This window comes from Capra hircus, chromosome 5 (genome assembly GCF_001704415.2).
Source record: "Capra hircus breed San Clemente chromosome 5, ASM170441v1, whole genome shotgun sequence".
Lineage (NCBI taxonomy): Eukaryota > Metazoa > Chordata > Mammalia > Artiodactyla > Bovidae > Capra > Capra hircus.
In genome coordinates, this window is record NC_030812.1 from 97,850,475 (window position 1) to 97,870,072 (window position 19,598).

Sequence of the window (19,598 nt, forward strand, 5' to 3'; positions counted from 1 at the left end):
ATGCACTCTTTTAGAAGTTTGAATGCCATAAACATACTGTTGAGCAAAAAAAGTGAGACACAAAAGAATGATACCTATATTTTTGGATGTGTATACGATATTTCAATGGGGTTTTCCAGGTGGCACTAGTGGTAAAGAAACTGCCTGCCAGTGCAGGAGATGAGGGTTTGATCCCTGGGTCAGGAAGATCCTCCAAGGAATATGAAATGATAATCTGCCCAGTAGTCTTTTTTTTTATATTACCATACATAAAAGAGATGACCAGTGCAAGTTGGATGCATGAAGCAGGACACTCAGAGCTGGTGTTCTGAAACAATCCAAAGGATGGAGGAGGGAGGAAGGTGAGTGCGGGGTTCTGGATGGGGGAACACATGCGCACCCATGGCTGATTCATGTTGATGTATGACAATATACACATTTCAATGCTATTCTCTCAAATCATCCCACCCTCGCCTTCTCCCTCATACTCCAAAAGTCTGTTCTTTACATCTGTGTCTCTTTTGTTGCCTTGTGTATAGGATCGTTGTTACCTTCTTTCTAAAGTCCATATATATGCATTAATATAGTGTATTGATGCTTCTCTTTCTGACTTAGTTCCCTGTGTATAATAGGCTCCAGTTTCATGCACCTCATTAGAACTGATTCAAATGCTGGGAAAACCAGTCAACCATATGCAAAAGAATGAAACTAGAACACTTTCTAACACCATAAACAAAAATAAACTCAAAATGGATTAAAGATCTAAATGTAACACCACCAGAGACTATTACAACTCTTAGAGGAAAACCGAGGCATAACACCCTCTGACAGAAATCACAGCAAGATCCTCTATGACCCACCTTGCAGAGTAATGGAAATAAAAACAAAAATACAAATGGGACCTAGTTAAACTTAAAAGCTTTTGCACAACGAAGGAAACTATAAGCCAGGTGGAAAGGCAGCCTTCAGAATGGAAGACAATAACAGCAAATGAAACAACTGACAAAGAATCAAGCGCCGAAATATACAAGCAGTTCATGCAGCTCAATACCAGAAAAATGAACAACCCAATCAAAAAGTGGGCCAAAGAACTAAACAGACATTTCTCCAAAGAAGATATACAGAGGGCTAATAAGACACACGAAAGATATGTAGCTTTCTCATATCACAACATCACTCATTACTAGAGAAATGCAAATTAAAAACACAATGAGGTATCGTCTCTGCCGGGCAGAATGGCCACCATAAAAAAGTCGACAAACAACAGTAGCTGGAGAGGGTGTGGAGAAAAAGGAAACCCTCTTACACTGTTGATGGGAATGCAAACTGGTACAGCCACTGTGAAGAACAGTGTAGAAATTCCTTAAAAATCTGGGAATAGAACCACTCCAGTATTCTTGTCTGGAGAATTCCTTGGACAGAGAAGCCTGACAGCCTATAGTCCATGGGGTCTCAAAGAGTCAGACACAACTGAACGAATGAGCACACACAATTATATTTCAACTGCTTTTGAAAAACTTTCATTATCAGAAAAAAAAATAAAATTCATTTTAAAATCTATGCAATCAGAATATTATTTCCATTTCATAAGAGGTCAAGTTACCCAACAGCATCCAAACTCATGTTTTAATTCTCAAGCTTGTGCTTGCAATGATATACATTTGGAAACTGACAGTCTTCTGCTCTTATGCCCCATTCAGATTGTACAGCACAGTTATGTTCACCAGGTAAATAGTCTGTTATCCTGTTATGGAAAAATGCATAATTCTGTTATATTCTATGAAGACAACTCAGGAAACAATAGCATTTTCCATGTAACTGTAATACAAGATATTTTGAAAATGGGTAATGAAGTCTTTAATAAAATTTCAGTAAGAGCTTGTTACTCAGAAATTGGGCTACAGAGTAGCTTATTTTTCAACATTGGTATTAACATTTTATTAACTTTCAATATCTTCCTTCAGCTTTCTATAATTTGCCTAAAACAAATGTATTTGTATTATTTTAAAAATATTTCTTTTTTTTATATTTTTCCTCCTCTATATAGCATTCTTTTTACAAACTTACTGTAGTTTGCAAGTTGAACCATTTAGCCACATCCAAGGATGACCGCGGCCTTCACGAGAGACTTGAATCCACGATATAATTGATAGGGACGTCAGAAATTCCTAGCCCCAAATAAAGAATTTTCACTTAAATAGTCATTATGAAATGTTTTTGTTAATTTTTAAAATGCAAGTCAAAAGATGTGTTGTTTCATAGCATTTTTCATTCTTTGAGCAAATTGAGCATGTTAGATTCTAATCCAACACTAAAAAACATGAGTTGAAAGTTTGAAGTTTTAATAGTGCCATAAATATTAAGAAATATCTGTACTTTTGATTGAAAATCAACTCAACATTTATACTTATCAGTTTCACTATGTTCTAATGTTAATAAGGAAAATTGCTTTTTTTCGACAGCCATTTAATAAAGGGAATATTTACAAAGACATGAATTAGTTGTAGAGATCATACAAAAGAAAACACCTTGCATAACAACTTGGGGATCCTTAGAGCTGTGAACTCCATCTAACATTAAGCCTCAGGGATAAGAAGGTGGAGTAATTGAATATGTGCAATGAAGAAAATTCTGATTCATATAATTTCATTTTTCCTCACATCAAAACTAACATGCTGCTGCTACTGCTGCTGCTAAGTCGCTTCAGTCGTGTCCAACTCCGTGCGACTCCATAGATGGCAGCCCACCAGGCTCCCCCGTCCCTGGGATTCTCCAGGCAGGAACACTGGAGTGGGTTGCCATTTCCTTCTCCAATGCATGAAAAGTGAAAGTGAGGTCGCTCAGTCGTTTACAGCCCTCAGCGACCCCATGAACTGCAGCCTTCCAGGCTCCTCTGTCCATGGGATTTTCTAGGCAAGAGTGCTGGAGTGGGGTGCCATCAAAACTAACAAGGCTTTAAATAAGCTTATAGATTCCATGACATTCATTTTTCTGGATATTGTGACAATATCAATGGATTTCTCTACTATTATATGTTTCTCAGAATTTCAGTTTCAGAGGGAAATTAAGGAAATGAAATTGAGAAAATAAGTGATAGGAGAGCCAAAGAATTGCTTTTCTGAGCCTGACACCGTTCTTTGACTAGATAAACCCCAAAGCCATCTGTTTCTGTATTGGTGGAATCCAGTGGACCAGACAAGGGGTCAGAGACTCATTTCTCTCTGCTCCTCCCTGCTAAGGTCAACTGTAAACATGGGAACTAATGAAAGACATGAGAAAGGAGAACTCTGAAAGGTGGATATAGAAGGGTGATGTGGCTTGAGACTTCCCAGCAGCCCCACTCCTCTGTAATCGCTAATCACTTCTCCGTGATGAGAGAACAAGGTGGGAGGTGAGGGAATGATAATTAGGGGCATCTTGTAGCTCCCCATCAACCAGGTGGAAGTGACCTCAGCCTCTTACTTCCCAAACACCCAATACCTAAGCCAGCTGTTGGGGGTAGCACAGGTAAGCCATTCCTTCTGTGTGTTGAGAGAATCTTGTAGGCAACACCAGGTAAGCCTTACAAGGTGATCCCTCAGGACACTTACTAACAAGGAGCAGTCAGAGAAATTGCCTCTGTTTCCTCCACTGAGAGATACTAGGGTTGGGTGATAGGGTAGGGGTGGGACCAGCAAATGGGATGTCTTGACTAAAGCTACTGAAGCTAGGAAGCCTCTTTATCCCCGAGGACCATCTCCACCCAGAGGCACTGGAAAGAATGGATCTTAAATGTTGAATTCACACAATGAGCTGTGGAAATTTACAAACGTCACATAAATGCAAGAATTTGGAGGAACTGCAAAATATCATGTGGCAGTGATGAGACAGGGACAACCTGTATGATTCCATGTCCTGGAGTAGAAAATGGCAACCCACTTCAGGATTCTTGCCTGGAAAATTCCGTGGACACAGGAGCCTGACAGGCTGAAGTTAATGAGGTTGCAAAGAGTCAGACACGATTGAATGACTAAGCACAAACACGGGATTCCATGGATATGATTCAAAAGCAATCAAAGAGATTCTATAATATCAAAAGTCAGGACAGTGAGTAAATTAGGAGGTGGAGAAGTGATAAGGTATTACAGAGGGGTGGGGCTGCTGGGAAGTTGAAACTTGTATTCCATGATCTGATGTGCAATTACATAATTCTATAGGCAAAATCATGTTTATTTTCCTTGATGTATGGTAAAATTAGATAGCACAATGTAATTTAGAATTTAATAGCATTTGTAGAAGCATGGTTTTCTATGAAAAGCAAGAACCAGAAGTTAATACACATGCATGAATGGTATAAAAATGTAAATAAAGTATCATAAAGTTACATTCCATTGTTTAATGGAATACTAGCAGACCTTAAAATAAACAAGCTACAAATATGTACAAAAGCACAAGTGAATCCTAACAAATAAAATGTTGACTAAATCAAGCCTTCAGCAAAGTGTTGGAAACATTCAATATCTTACCATTTCCTCTTCATTATCTATATAAAGCAGAGTAGAATTCTTAGCAGCACAGGATATCAAACTCTCATTCCATGGTTTTTTTTCCAGACTAGTATAATAGCAACTGTTGGAATATGTAAGCCAGTCTTTTGGGCAATGACCACAATGATATTCTGAGGAAAGATTATGAATTACTATTCAAAAACAGTTTGAATTTGAAAAATAAAAATTAACTTACACATATGCATAGAGGTAGACATATGTATGCATACACACATATATATAAAATAACATATCTATGCAACCTCAATTCTGGTACATATAAAACAAATCTCATTCATGCATTCATAGAGAGGGTCTGTCTTTAATATATGTCCCCATATAAAGCAAACACATAGGAATATCTACTATTTACACATCCTGAAAATCAAGAAATGAAACTCCTATTTTAGAATAGCAAAATTTTTGTCTCTTATCATATTATAGCAGGAGGAAATTAGAGCCAATTGCCAACAATGGATATGGTGATCATATTGTTGCATAGGAAGAAAGACTCTCCTATAATCATTATTTAGGAATATTATTGCCTGATTTTATAATTTATGTTTTCTCCCCAAATCTATTTCTATCTTTACCAGCCTAAGAGAGAGGCAAAATACGAACTATATTTATAATAGAAGTTTGAAATCATTATGTACCTTTATGGAGCTTTGTTACCAGAGAGGACTTATTCTGTTCTGATATTTGGGTACCTAGAAAAAAATGGAAGTAATATTTTAAAATATTTACATTGATATAAATAAATCATCATAATTGTAGTTTTTAGTTTAAACATGGTGTTTTTAGGATTTAGGATGATCTGGAAAATATTGCTTTAAGAATAATTAATGAGGTAACGAAGACTGGCGGGTGTATATTTTGAAAATCTCTGAGAAAAGACTCCACCACCTCTTACAATACTTGGTTCAAGCAATCTGAAGAATTAATTTGTTTTTCTCAATAAGGTGTTTCAGTTTCTTAAAGTATATCTTTGAGTTATGAAATCAGAAAATATCTATGTACATGTTTAATTTTCCCTACAATCATTCTGTAATTTATACTTTGCTCAACTCAGAATAACCATTCAATACTTAGGCTAAATGCACATATTAAAATAAGAGTTCTATTCCATAATAATATAAAATTTTAGAGGCACTGATGATCATTAAAATGAAAGGTTCAATTATATTCTTTCAAAACTTGACTTACGTGGAATAAAAGTTATCACTCTCACTATCGTATACGTCAAGACAAAACAGATGATTCCCAGGATCACAACAATGAGCTTCTCTTGAGCTGATGGTGAATCTGCAGGGAGAGAAAAGGAAACACTGAGAAAGGAGTGATGGAGACAGTTATTTTAGAAGAACAAAAGATCCCACATCTGTGAGAATTCAAAGACACAAACTTGGACCTCAAAACAATATCTACCATTGCAATCCTCTTCTCAGAATATACCATTCCTTTTTCAGCAAATATAAGGCTTCACGAGTTGGAGATCAAAGACTACAAATTACAGCAATGCCTGGGTATGTAGTCCTGGAGGAGGGCATGGCAACCTTCTCCAGTATTCATGCCTGGAGAATCCCCATGGACAGAGGAGCCTGGCGGGCTACAGTCCATGTGGTTGCAAATAGACGGACACAACTGGGTGACTAAGCACAGCGCAGCACATATGTCATATTAGAATATTGTATTGCAAACTCCAGCTCTAAGCCTCATTAATAAAAACACGTAAGCGGGTAAATGCTTTACACTTGCAGTGGTAGCTCCTGTCATTCCATTGACATAACAAAAGGCATTTTGAAAGTTTAATTCCATGTAGGGTTTCTCCTGCTCAGCTGCTAAAATTGATCTTTTCACCATCTTACCTCTCATATGCTGTCTCCTGGTATCATTAACCAGACTCGGTTCTGAGTATTTTTCCTTTTGGTTCTTCATCTCCGTGGCTGTTAATGTCAAGATGTTGCTCTATGGAAACTTTACATAAGTAGTTAATAAATGGTGTATAAAATCACAAGAAACCTTGAAAGGTTAAACTGAGTGATGTATGAGATCTGTTAACAGCACTCATTTAGCAGCTGAGCAAATCCAAGTTTGGTTCTCATTTCAGTAGACCTTTAGACAACTGTTTCATTGTAGAGTAAGTAGTTTTAAAAATAGTATTTGGTATTTAATAACCAAGAGTGGTGGGAATGGGCGAGAGGTGAGAGGGAAACTCAAAGGAGGGGACATATGTACACCTATGGTTAATTTATGCTGATGTATGACAGAAACCAAACCAATATTGTAAACCAGTCATCAATCAGTTAAAAACAAATGAATATTTTAAAAAAATATTCTTTGTTTGACATAATGTTACTTGTTTATTGGAACAATGAAAATTAGTAGATTACTGAAAAAGTTCATGAACAGTAATATCCTGATGAGTTGAAAGTCAAAATTCACAGAAATACTTTAAAATTGTTATAATATCTTGGTTCAAATTAAAGTCCATATTGGAAAAAAAATGCACCAATTATATAGGTAAGTTTAAAATCCATTAAAAGTTAAAGACAGCTTTCCATGATGAGGGAATAACAGTATTGGCATAACAGTACACTCTGCATTAAACTACTTTAACTGGGACATTCATTAATGAAAAGGGAATGAGATGCTATCAAATAATTCTTCTATTTTGAGTGATTGTGGAGCTCTAAGAAATCATTAAAAAATTAAAGAAATATTTTACGTTAGAAATGGCACATGACATACTAAATTCTCCAAAACTTTTTATCATATAAAGACAAAACAATGTTAAAATGTCATTAAATAAATACTTATTTTCCATGAGTAATTGACAATTGACAATGGCTAAGATATGAAATTATAAAATGATAAGGAAAAGCATACATCATTTATGGAAGGACAATGCTGGTACAAACTTCCAGGAAGCTCCTGAGGCTGCTAAGTCAAGAGGGCAGCTTTAGTTGTATCAGCAATTATAAAAGTCAATAATGTGCCTTAATAATTCAGTCAATGGATTCTGTAGTCAGTGCAATCTACAATTATTTCTGGCTTTGAAATTTACAATGTATGACCTTTAAAAATTATTTTGTATTTAGCAAATGAGTTTACTGATCTAAAATGAGAATAAAAATATATATGACATAAAGCATGTAAAACACCTAATATTAAATTTGACTTTTATTTCATTTCTTATTTTAATACAATTGCCATGATATTATTCATATCAGGCAATATAATTTATTAGACAGAAATCTCTGTGTTAGTGTGATTTATCTTTTTTCAATATTATGATCAAGTTTTTATAAAGCATTTGATTGTATATAATTGAGTTAATCCAGCATTTTACTGGAGTTACCATATTGTGATTTTTACTTTAGCTAGATCTGTGAAGAATTATATTGGCCATTCACGATTCTATGAATCCATTTTAAGAACCTATTTTTTAAGGGCTGAGTTAAATGTTTAATACTATATCTAATTATATATCTATTGATAACAAAATACACTGTTAACTGTCCCTCGTCCTGATGCTCCTGATACTTCATCTTAAATGGTATTGATTAACAAAATCAGTTATACATGTATGTATTCACTTGAATAATGTCTGCAGGCAAGAATCTGAACATTTTCAGAAATCTTCCCAAATACTTCATATTTTCTTCCTACTTTCTCCCAAAATTAAAATACCAAAATATCAAATACAGATACCAATATCTCTTTAATTTGTTTGCTTAGCAATTGTCCCTAAGTCGAACCACATTGGCATTTGTAATCTCCTGATAAATGAGATGAGGGATTAGGAAGGAGAGGGAAACACATACCTTCTACAGCCCAGAGTCCTGCCTCTTCTCTGAGTGGTCAGGTTACTGTGAAAATCAAACAATGTCTGTGGTCTTCACAGACTGCCCTGTGAAGGCTCAGAGTGAAGCAATAGTGGAGAAAGTACATTTCTCATCACCATGTCACTGAAACAGGAAATTCATACACTTGGGTATTTTGAAGAAGTTTATCATCACACACCTCCAGAATATAGGAGACTTTGGATATGTAGTGTTTCAGTTAGTTTGTTCTTTGGTGAGTTCCTCTGAGAATTGATTTCACTTTCTAAAAGTTATAGGGGGACAAAGGACATGATCACCCTGCTGTTAACTTGCTTTCACTTCATTCATCAATGCTGAACATTTATGCCTTGTTAAGAGTAACTTCAATGTTTAAGTTTTAGATAAGTTTGCTAAATCTAGGCATTATTTATTTCTTTTCCTTATAATCTCATTGTGCCATTTCTATCATAATGGAGGAAATCATAATTCCATTGACAGTTCATATTTAAGGATACTTGTCCCTAATTCAGAAGAGTTACTACATTTTAAACTTTATTTTAACTGTCATCTAATTTTTAGCTTTCTAAAATCTAGAAAAATAGAATATAAATCTGTAGTTATATACCAATTTATTGTTGTTGTTCAGTCATGAAGCCATGTCTGAGTTTGACTCTTTGTGGCCCTGTGGACTGCAGCAGGCAAAGCTTCCCTTTCACTATCTCCAAGTTTGCTCAAATTCACATTAATGATGGGCTTCCCTGGTGGCTCAGATGGTAAGGAATCTGCCTGTGATGCAACAGACCCAGGTTCAGTCCCTGGCTGAGGAAGATGCCCTAGGGAAAAAAAAAAAAATGGCAACAAGCTCCAGTATTCTTGCCTGGAAAATTCCATGGAGAGAGGAGCCTAGCGGGCTACCATCCATGGGGTCACAGAGGCGGACATGACTGAAGAGATCGAGCACATCCACGACTACATGTCCATTGAGTCCTCTGTGGCCCTCTTCTCCTCTTGCATTGAATCTTTTCCAGCATCAGGATCTTTTCCAATGAGTCAGCTCTTTGCATCAGGTGGCCAAAGTATTGGAGCTTCGGTTTCAGCATCAGTCCTTCACGTGAATACTCAGGGTTTATTTCCTTTAGGGTTGACAGGCTTGATCTCCTTGCTGTCCAAGGGACTCTCTCCAGCACCATAGCTGGAAAACATCAATTCTTTGGCTCTCACCCTTATGGTCCAAACTCACATCCATACATGACTACTGGAAAAACCGTCAGTTCAGTTCAGTTCAGTCGCTCAGTCGTGTCTGACTCTTCGCGACCCCATGAATCACAGCACGCCAGGCCTCCCTGTCCATCACCATCTCCCGGAGTTCACTCAGACCCACGTCCATCGAGTCCGTGATGCCATCCAGCCATCTCATCCTTAGTTGTCCCTTTCTCCTCCTGCCCCCAATCCTTCCCAGCATCAGAGTCTTTTCCAATGAGTCAACTCTTCACATGAGGTGGCCAAAGTACTGGAGCTTCAGCTTCAGCATCATTTCTTCTAAAGAAATCCCAGGGTTGATCTCCTTCAGAATGGACTGATTGGATCTCCTTGCAGTCCAACGGACTCTCAAGAGTCTTCTCCAACAACACAGTTCAAAAACATCAATTCTTCGGTGCTCAGCCTTCTTCACAGTCCAACTCTCACATCCATACATGACTACTGGAAAAACCATAGCCTTGACTAGATGGACCTTAGTCGGCAAAGTAATGTCTCTGCTTTTGAATATGCTATCTAGGTTGGTCATAACTTTTTTTCCAAAAAGTAAGCGTCTTTTAATTTTGTGGCTGCAGTCACCATCTGCAGTGATTTTGGAGCCCCCCCCAAAAAAGTCTGACACTGTTTCTGCTGTTTCCCCGTCTATTTCCCATGAAGTGATGGGACCGGATGACATGATCTTCGTTTGCTGAATGTTGAGCTTTAAGCCAACTTTTTCACTCTCCTCTTTCACTTTCATCAAGAGGCTGTTTAGTTTCTCTTCACTTTCTGCCATAAGGGTGGTGTCATCTGCATATCTGAGGTTATTGATACTGAGGTTATTGATATTTCTCCCAGCAATGTTGATTCCAGCTTGTGTTTCTTCCAGTCCAGTGTTTCTCATGATGTACTCTGCATATAAGTTAAATAAGCAGGGTGACAATATACAGCCTGACGTACTCCTTTTCCTATTTGGAACCAGTCTGTTGTTCCATGTCCAGTTCTAACTGTTGCTTCCTGACCTGCATACAGATTTCTCAAGAGGCAGGTTAGATGGTCTCGTATTCCCATCTCTCTCAGAATTTTCCACAGTTTTTTGTGATCCACAGAGTCAAAGGCTTTGGCATAGTCAATAAAGCAGAAATAGTTGTTTTTCTGGAACTCTAGCTTTGATTATATGGACCTTTGTCAGCAAAATGATGTCTCTGCTTTTTAATATGCATCTAATTTTGTCATAGCTTTACTTCTAAGGAGCAAGCATTTTTAAATTTCATGGCTGCAGTCATTGTACACAGTGATTTTGGAGCCCAAGAAAATGAAATTTGACGCTGTTTCCACTTTTTCTCCGTCTATTTGCTATGAAGTGATGGGACTGGATGCCAAGATCTCTGTTTTTTGATTGTTGAACTTTAAGCCATCTTTTTCATTCTCCTGTTTCACTTGCATCAAGAGACTCTTTAGTTCCTCTTCACTCTGCCATTGAAGTGGTATCATCTGCTATCTGAGGTTGTTGATATTTCTTGCTGCAATCTTAATTCCAGTTTGTGAGTCATCCAGCCAGCATTTCACATGATGTACTCTGCATCTAATTTAAATAAGCAGGGTCACAATATCCAGCCTTAAAATATTCCTTTCTCAATTTTGAACCAACCCACCATTGCATTGTTCCATGTCCTGTCCTACTGTTGCTTCTTGACCTGCGTGCAGATTTCTCAGGAGGCAGCTAAATTGGTCTGGTATTCCCATCTCTTTAAGAATATTCCACAGGTGGTTGTGATCCACACAGTCAAAGGCTTTAGCAGAGTCGATGAGGCAAAAGTAGATTTTTTCCTGGAATTCCCTGGCTTTATCTATGATTCAATGGATACTGGCAGTTTGATCATCTGCCTTCTCTGAATCCAGCCTGAATATCTGGAAGTTCTCTGTTCATGTACTGCTGAAGCTTAGCTTCAAGGATTTTGAGCATAATCTTGATAGCATGTGAAATGAGTGCAATTGTAGGATAATTTGAACATTATTCAGCATTGCCTTTCTTTGGGATTGGAATGAAAACTGCCCTTTGCCAGACTTGTGGCCACTCCTGAGTCTTCCAGTTTGCTGGCATATTGAGTGCAGCACTTTAACAGCATCATTCTTTAGGATTTGGAATACCTCAGCTGGAATTACACCACATCCACTAGCTTTGTTTTTAGTAAGACTTCCTAAGGACCACTTGACTACACACTTCAGGATGTCTGGCTCTAGGTGAGTGACCACACCATTGTGGCTATCTGGGTCATTAAGAGCTTTTCTGTACAGATAATCTGGGTATTTTTGCCAGCTCTCCTTAATCTCCTCTGCTTCTGTTAGCTTCTTGCCATTTTTGTCCTCCCTTGTTCTTATGTTTGCATGAAATATTCCCTTGGTATCTCCAGTTTTCTTGAAGAGATCGCTAGTCTTTCCCATTCTATTGTTTTCCTCTATTTTGTTGTATTGTTCACTTAAGAAGACTTTATCTCTACTTGCTAATCTATGGAACTCTGCATTCATTTGGGTATATTTTCCTGCTCCTCTGCCTTTCACTTCTCTTCTTTTCTCAGGTGTTTGTAAGCTATTTGCAAACTCTATTATGTCCTAATAATATAGACTTTGAACTTTCTATAGGAATTGCTATATTTGAACTTTCTATAGCAATTGCTATATTTGAACTTTCTATAGCAATTGCTAATGACTACCTATATGGTGATTTTCTTTATTATATTTTATATACTAAATAAATAATATAGTGAAGAGGAGCTAAAAAGCCTCTTGATGAAAGAGGAGAGTGAAAAAGTTGGCTTAAAGCTCAACATTCAGAAAACGAAGATCATGGCATCCGGTCCCATCACTTCATGGGAAATAGACGGGGAAACAGCAGAAACAGTGTCAGACTTTATTTTTGGGGGCTCCAAAATCACTGCAGATGGTGACTGCAGCCACGAAATTAAAAGACACTTACTCCTTGGAAGAAAAGTTATGACCAACCTAGATAGCATATTCAAAAGCAGAGACACTACTTTGCCGACTAAGGTCCATCTAGTCAAGGCTATGGTTTTTCCTGTGGTCATGTATGGATGTTAGAGCTGGACTGTGAAGAAGGCTAAACACCGAAGAATTGATGCTTTTGAACTGTGGTGTTGGAGAAGACTCTTGAGAGTCCCTTGGACTGCAAGGAGATCCAACCAGTCCATTCTGAAGGAGATCAACCCTAGGATTTCTTTGGAAGGAATGATGCTAAAGCTGAAACTCCAGTACTTTGGCCACCTTATGAGAAGAGTTAACTCACTGGAAAAGACTGATGCTGGGAGGGATTGGGAGCAGGAGGAGAAGGGGACGACAGAGGATGAGATGGCTGGATGGCATCACGGACTTGATGGACGTGGGTCTGAGTGAACTCCGGGAGATGGTGATGGACAGGGAGGCCTGGCGTGCTGCGATTCATGGGGTCGCAAAGATCGGACACGATTGAGCAACTGAACTGAACTGATTACCCACTTCAATGAATTATAGCAAGTGAAGCATTCATTAGTGATGCCAAATAATGTGAAATTCAGTAATATTCACTTCTAAAATTTGAAGTGAAAAGTGAAATGACGGGGTTCAACTCTGGTGGATCCAGGGTAATTTGAAGGGGAGACAGAATCAGCATCCTAGGAAAAAACTTATTTAATTACAGATATATAGAGAGATTGGAAATGGATAGTGTAGTAGGAAATATTAGTGGTGAAAAAGAGGGTGAATAACTTGGTTTATGTGGGATACCAATAAAATTCCAAGACAAGGAATTTGCACCATCTATGTTGGGCCACTGGCACCACTTGAATATCGGAAGGTGACCCTTCTTGGGCTCCTTCTCGCGTGGAACTTAAAAGCGGGGGCAAGTAAGTAGACATGGCGAGCACCCATGCTCCAGATAGGAATTCAGCCAGAAAAACGGGGAGCAAGAAAGAAACAACATGGGGGAATCAGTCTTTCCAGAAACTGATCTGATTTCTTTATTTTTTAGGTTTGCTTATATACCTTTTGTTATACATAGGGATGAATACAGAGTCACGTGGGGGTCAGCAGTCCTGACCTTTATCAAAATCAGGTGCTTCACATAAATGTATAAAAAAAAGTCTTAGGGGTTTTACATCATCTTCTGGCCATGAGGCCTGCTGACATTTTATGATCTTTTCTTTCTGATAACCAAAAAACTTATTTTTTCCAAGGGTGTTTTTTCTTAAACCTGGTGCCACCCTCTGAAGGTAGCAGATAAAGTTGCATTCCTATAGGGTGAGGGTGTAGTGGGTTACAACTAAGAAAGGAATTTATTTAACCTAAGGTGAACATGATTAATCCAAAAGGTTAATACTTATTTCTCCTATATGCTAGTTATATTCATTATAAGGACAGGGAATATGGAGATTTAGCAGTAAACATCAGCCCAACAAATGAAAACCCTTCATCAATGTTCCCCTTAAGATCTATTTAGTCTTAAGATAGTGGTAAAGTTACATTTTTACATAGCAAGGACACAGTGACTCATAACAAAATACAGTGATCTATAACAAAAGAGAAAATTCATTAACTCAAAAAGTCTAGTATTGCTAACATCAAAACTACTATATTTCCTTTTCTATATTCCAAATACATTGATTAATATATTCCCAGGTGCCTAAGGATATGGAAGCCTGGTGGCAATCATTGACTCAACAATGAGAAAAGCCCTATGCTAATTAAGACTTTCAAAATACTTCAAACTCTCTGTGCTGTTTATGGTTGAGAGGTTGTCACACAAGCTAGTCTGTTAACAGAGAGGTTTGACCTGAGACACCCTTGTTACACCCAGAGCAGGGAATTAGCAGCAATTATTGGCACAACAAATGAAAAACCCTTCACCAATATAATTCCTAACCAACCCACTATACTAATAATTTCTAACTTCCCAAAAGAATCTGCCTTTAGTAAGTCTAAAACATCTCGTGCCTCTCATGGTTGGGAGGCTGTAAACAATCACATGTGGCCAGACGAACCTGTACAGGCAGGCTAGATAAACTTCAGAGGAGTTTGTAAGTTGAAACACTCTTGTCATGCCCAGGAATTTTTATTGACTTGGAGCTGTAAGTTAACGCCTTCTTCGAGAGAGGTAATGGGGGTCAGCCCCCCGTAAAGTCAGAGGTATAGGTGAGAGCATGAAACAGTAAAGCAGGTAGACTCTGGTTTTGGGGGTAGATGCTCGGGAACAGGGGGTTTCCTGAGGCTCGATATCACCTTTGTATATGCTGAAGCCTCCTTCCTCATGACCTCTGCCATGGGCGGAGTTCCTCGCGCTGGCTCCCGGCAGTGAAAGTCACTCAGTTGTGTCCAGCTCTTTGCAAATGCATGAACAGTAGCCTTCCAGGCTCCTCTGTCTATAAAATTCTCCAGGTAAGAATTCTGGAGTGGGTAGCCATTCCCTTCTTCAGGGGATCTGCCCAATTCACAGATTGAACTGAAGTCTCTTGTATTGCAGGTGGATTCTTTACCAGCTGAACTACAAGGTAAGGGTTAAATGTATTATTCATGTTAACACACACTTTGCTGGTTTCAATTAAATAATTTTGTACACATCATGTCCTTGGTTACACGCCCAAATATGTTGACTCTACTGGCATTTAACTTTAATAAAATCTATGGTTAGTCCACCTAGAGCCAAGATAAATACTCAAAATACTGAGTGTTTTGAATTTACTCTTTATTATATAAAATGTGTTTGTGACTAAATCTAAAATGGCAGTACCTAGTGACCTAAGAGATATAGATAAATTAGATGTCCATAGTAAGTCCAAGTATCCTTTTAACAAGATGGCTAGATGGATTCATTTCAAGGAAGTTTTTTAAATGGAGGAAACTTGCCAAAATTATGAAATAACTCTGTGTAAAGGAAACATTTTAAGGCCTTATAATGAAAAAAACTCTTATTCTAGTTGAAAATTTGGATATGCAGAAAGTAAAGAAGAATTGAAGAAAGGAACTTATGTGGATATATCCAAATAGATATTGACAGGTAAAATAGTAACGATAAAGTATCAAATTGTGAGTATATGTTTGTATTAGAATTCAAGGGAGCAAAAATGGCATGAGCAGTAAAAACAGTGGAGAGAAATTATGTCTTTTTGTTGTTTCAGAAAAGTACAAAATTTTGAACTTACTAGACTACTGAGTAAAGAACGCATGCTGTAAAATATAGGGTACTTAATAGAACTGCTGCTGAGTTGCTTCAGTCATGTCCGACTCTGTGCGACCCCATAGACAGCACCCCACCAAGCTCCTCCGTCCCTGGAATTCTCCAGGCAAGAACACTGGAGAGGGTTGCCATTTCCTTCTCCAGTGCATGAAAGTGAAAAATGAAAGTGAAGTCGTTTAGTCGTGTCTGACTCTTAGCGGCCCCATGAAATGCAGCCCAGGATCCTCCGTCCATGGGATTTTCCAGGCAAGAGCACTGGAGTGGGTCACCAGTGCCTTCTCCGTGACAATCCAATAGATGTTAGCAATTTGATTCTTTGTTGTTGATAAAATTGCCAACATCTGTTGGATCATCGGAAAAGAAAGGGACTTCCAGAAAAACACCTTCTGCTTTGTTGACTATGCCAAAGCCTTTGACTGTGTGGATCACAACAAACTGTGGAAAATTATTCAAGAGATAGGATTACCAGACCACCTGACCTGCCTCTTGAGAAATCTGTATGTAGGTCAAGAAGCAACTGTTACAAGTGGACATGGAAGAGTGGACAGGTTGCAAATTGGAAAAGGTGCCGGGAGCCACCACGGGAGATCCCACCCATGACAAAAGTCATGTGGAAGAGAACTGTTAAGCAAGGCTTCAGAACTCAATGGGCTCCCTAGGCTTTCTCGAACATCTACCCCAAAACCAGAATCTGTTTTACTATTTCATGACTTTCACCAACTCCTCTGACATTAACAGGGGGCTATTCCTGACCACCTTTCTCTGGAGAAAATCAACTTAGGGCTATAGCTAATAAGTCTTCTGGACATGAGAAGAATATTTCCAATCAAACCCCCTCTGTTAGTATTTTAGCTTGCTTGGCAGATATATCCAGACTCTTGCAGCTACACATGTGATTATTTACAGCCTCCCAACTGTGAGAGGCACAGAAAGCCTAAAACATAGAGCCTTTCAAAGAGTTAAAAGTTATTTTTGTAGTGCTAGGCATAGGATTTCATTATTGGGCCAATGCTTGTTGCTAAGTTCCCATATCTCTTATCCACTCTGCACCTGGGAGTGCATTAGTTAACATAGTTAGAAAGTAAGAAAAACAAGTGTAGCCTTAGAATTAACCACATCAGGCTTTTGTGCTAATTGGTTCTTTGTTGTAACGCACTGCACCTTTGCTTCGTGAGAATGTAACTCTGTTTAATACTGACGTATAGACTGGAGGCTGACGTAGATTAGAAATATAAAAACATTTCAAGGGAAAATAAGTTTTCTGGTTGAGAAGCTTTTATCAAAAGAGGGTCATAAAATGTTTACAGGCCTCCAAGGCCAGAAGATAATGTACACAATATTGTTTATGGGAAAGGTTTGCAGAAAAAATCCTGATTTCGATAAAGACAAAATAGATGTAATGTTTGGGCTGACTCTGTATGACTTTGCATCTTTCATTTCCCTCTATGTACAAGTAAAGGTATAAAAGACCCTTTTGAAAATAAAAACAATGGGCCTCGCTTGAAGAAGCTTGGTCACCCCGTGTTTTTCTTTTTTCTCTTTTTTTCTCTCTTACTTTCTTTTTCAGGCTGATCTCTTGGAGCATGGAGGCTCCATGCGTTCACTTATTTGCCCAGGTTTCTAAGACCTGAACGGAAAGATGTTCTGTGTCTTCACTCCCTCAGGAGACCAGGAAGGCACCTGTGGCCTCCGTGAACAGGGCAAACTTCTTGTCTCGAAGTTTTATTGGCTTTCTATGTAAACCAAGCAATATCAGCCTCTTTCTCTCCTCTATTTTCTCATCTATAATATTCTTTCCTTATCTCTCTCTCTAAATCATCTGCCGATGCCGTTTTTCCTTCAGGTTCCCCTGGATCTTGCGGGGGCTGGACCCCGGCAGGAAAGGACTATGTCAAGGCTGTATATTGTCACACTATTTAACTTCCATGCAGAGCACATCATGCGAAATGACAGGCTGGATGAAGCACAGCTGGAATCAAGATTGCTGGAGGAAATATCAATAACCTCAGATATGCAGATGATACCACCCTTATGGCAGAAAGTGAAGAACTAAAGAGCCTCTTGATGAAAATGAAAGAGGAGAGTGATAAAGCTGGCTTAAAACTTAACATTCAAAAAGCGAAGATCATGGTATCCAGTCCCATTAGTTTATGGCAAAAAAATGGGGAAACAATGGAAACAGTGAGAGACTTTATTTTTTTGGACTCCAAAATTGCAGATTTGACTGCAGCCATGAAATTGAAAGACGATTGTTCCTTGGAAGGAAAGCTATGACCAAACTAGACAGCATATTAAAATCAGAGACATTACTTTAAGGTCCGTCTAGTCAAAGCTTGGTTTTTCAGTAGTCATGTATGGATGTGAGAGTTGGACCATATAGAAAGCTGAGCACTGAAGAATTGATGCTTTTGAACTGTGGTGATAGAGAAGACTCTTGAGAGTCCCTTGGACTGGGAGGAGATCAAACCTGTCCATCCCGGTGAAAATCAGTCCTGAATATTCATTGGAAGGACTGATGCTGCAGCTGAAACTCCAATACTTTGGCCACCTGATGGGAGGAACTGATTCATTGGAAAAGACCCTGATGCTGGGAAAGATTGAAGGCAGGAGGAGAAGGGCACAACAGAGGATGAGATGGTTGGATGGCGTCACCGAGTCGATGGACATGAGTGTGAGCAAGCTCTGTCTTGCAGTCTATGGGGTTGCAGAGTCGGACATGACTGAGTGACTGAACTGAACTGAAACATGACAAAACCATTATGTTTTTAACGGATGTTAAACAGACAAGCTGTATTATAAAAACTTTTTACATTCCATAGGAAATAGAATGTCTAGAAAATGCAAATTACCAAGTGTAGTACAACAACTATAAACCTGTATAAGCTTAACATGTATTAAATATATTAAGTTCACTGTATAAACGTTCCTACAAAAAATTCTAGGAGCCCTAATGGTAACAGTATTGAATAATAACACTTAAAACTATGCCAGGTCTTTCACCATAAAACAGAGGCTTCCATAGAGCCTTGATAACAAAACCTGTCAAGTTACATAATATTAATGGACTCAGCCCAAACTCTTTGTGATAATGGATGAAGAAAATCATCTTAATCTAGATATGATATATGCAGTGATTCTTCAAAGGAAGAAAATACAGAATGATTTTTGTGGTTTCATTTCAGGAATGCATAATTGGTCAACATTTGAAGGAAAGAGATATTTCAAAAGCATTTAAAAATTTTCTCATTCCATTGAAAGAAAAATAGTAAAATGGTAACATGACTGATTGCATACAAAACCTATAAGAAAATTATGAATACTATGGAATTGCTTTCATGTTAGAAAGGTATATGAAAATACCTTAGAAACACCTCATATTTGAGCATGAAATATTGAAATATTTTCCCCCAGTATAGGAAAGATACTTATAAGACCTTTTCTGTATCATCTGTTCAACATTGGAAATAAAAGCCAATTGGGTAAAAATAAGTCAAAAACAAGAAAAAAAAAAAAGAAAAGAAATACATGAAAAAATTATTGCACCTGCAGGGAAGAAATAAAACGTGATTATTCAGAGATGCAGTATCTATTTACATAAACAATCGAGAGGAATATATATTTGAAATGATAAAATTAATATACATAATCAGAGAAGCCATTGGGCACAATTCTACATGCAGCAGCAATAATTACTACAAATTTAAAAACAAAAATGCTATTTACAAAAGCATGGCTATGAAATGTCCATATTTGTGTCAAATTTCAGTGTTGGAAACTATTAAATATTATAGGCGGATTTTGCTG

The 19,598-nt window shown here is 38.0% G+C and overlaps 1 protein-coding gene across 1 annotated transcript; it reads right to left on the reverse strand.

Annotated features, from left to right (window-relative positions):
- Positions 1,546-6,443, reverse strand: LOC108636058 (NKG2-A/NKG2-B type II integral membrane protein-like). The gene is made up of 6 exons (XM_018048484.1): positions 6,374-6,443; positions 5,712-5,810; positions 5,162-5,215; positions 4,485-4,636; positions 2,047-2,147; positions 1,546-1,723 (listed from the first exon to the last, which is right to left on the reverse strand). Exons 1-6 carry the CDS (start codon positions 6,441-6,443, stop codon positions 1,606-1,608), a joined length of 594 nt encoding a protein of 197 aa, XP_017903973.1. The 3' UTR covers positions 1,546-1,605.

Coding starts and splice junctions, on each gene's coding strand:
- LOC108636058 (XM_018048484.1), bottom strand. CDS start 6,443: ATGAAGAACCAAAAGGAAAAATACTCAGAACCGAGTCTGGTTAATGAT. Junction 4,637..5,161: donor GGTAACAAAGCTCCATAAAG/GTACATAATGAT, acceptor ATCTTTCCTCAG/AATATCATTGTGGTCATTGC. Junction 1,724..2,046: donor GGTTCAACTTGCAAACTACA/GTAAGTTTGTAA, acceptor TTTCCATAACAG/GATAACAGACTATTTACCTG.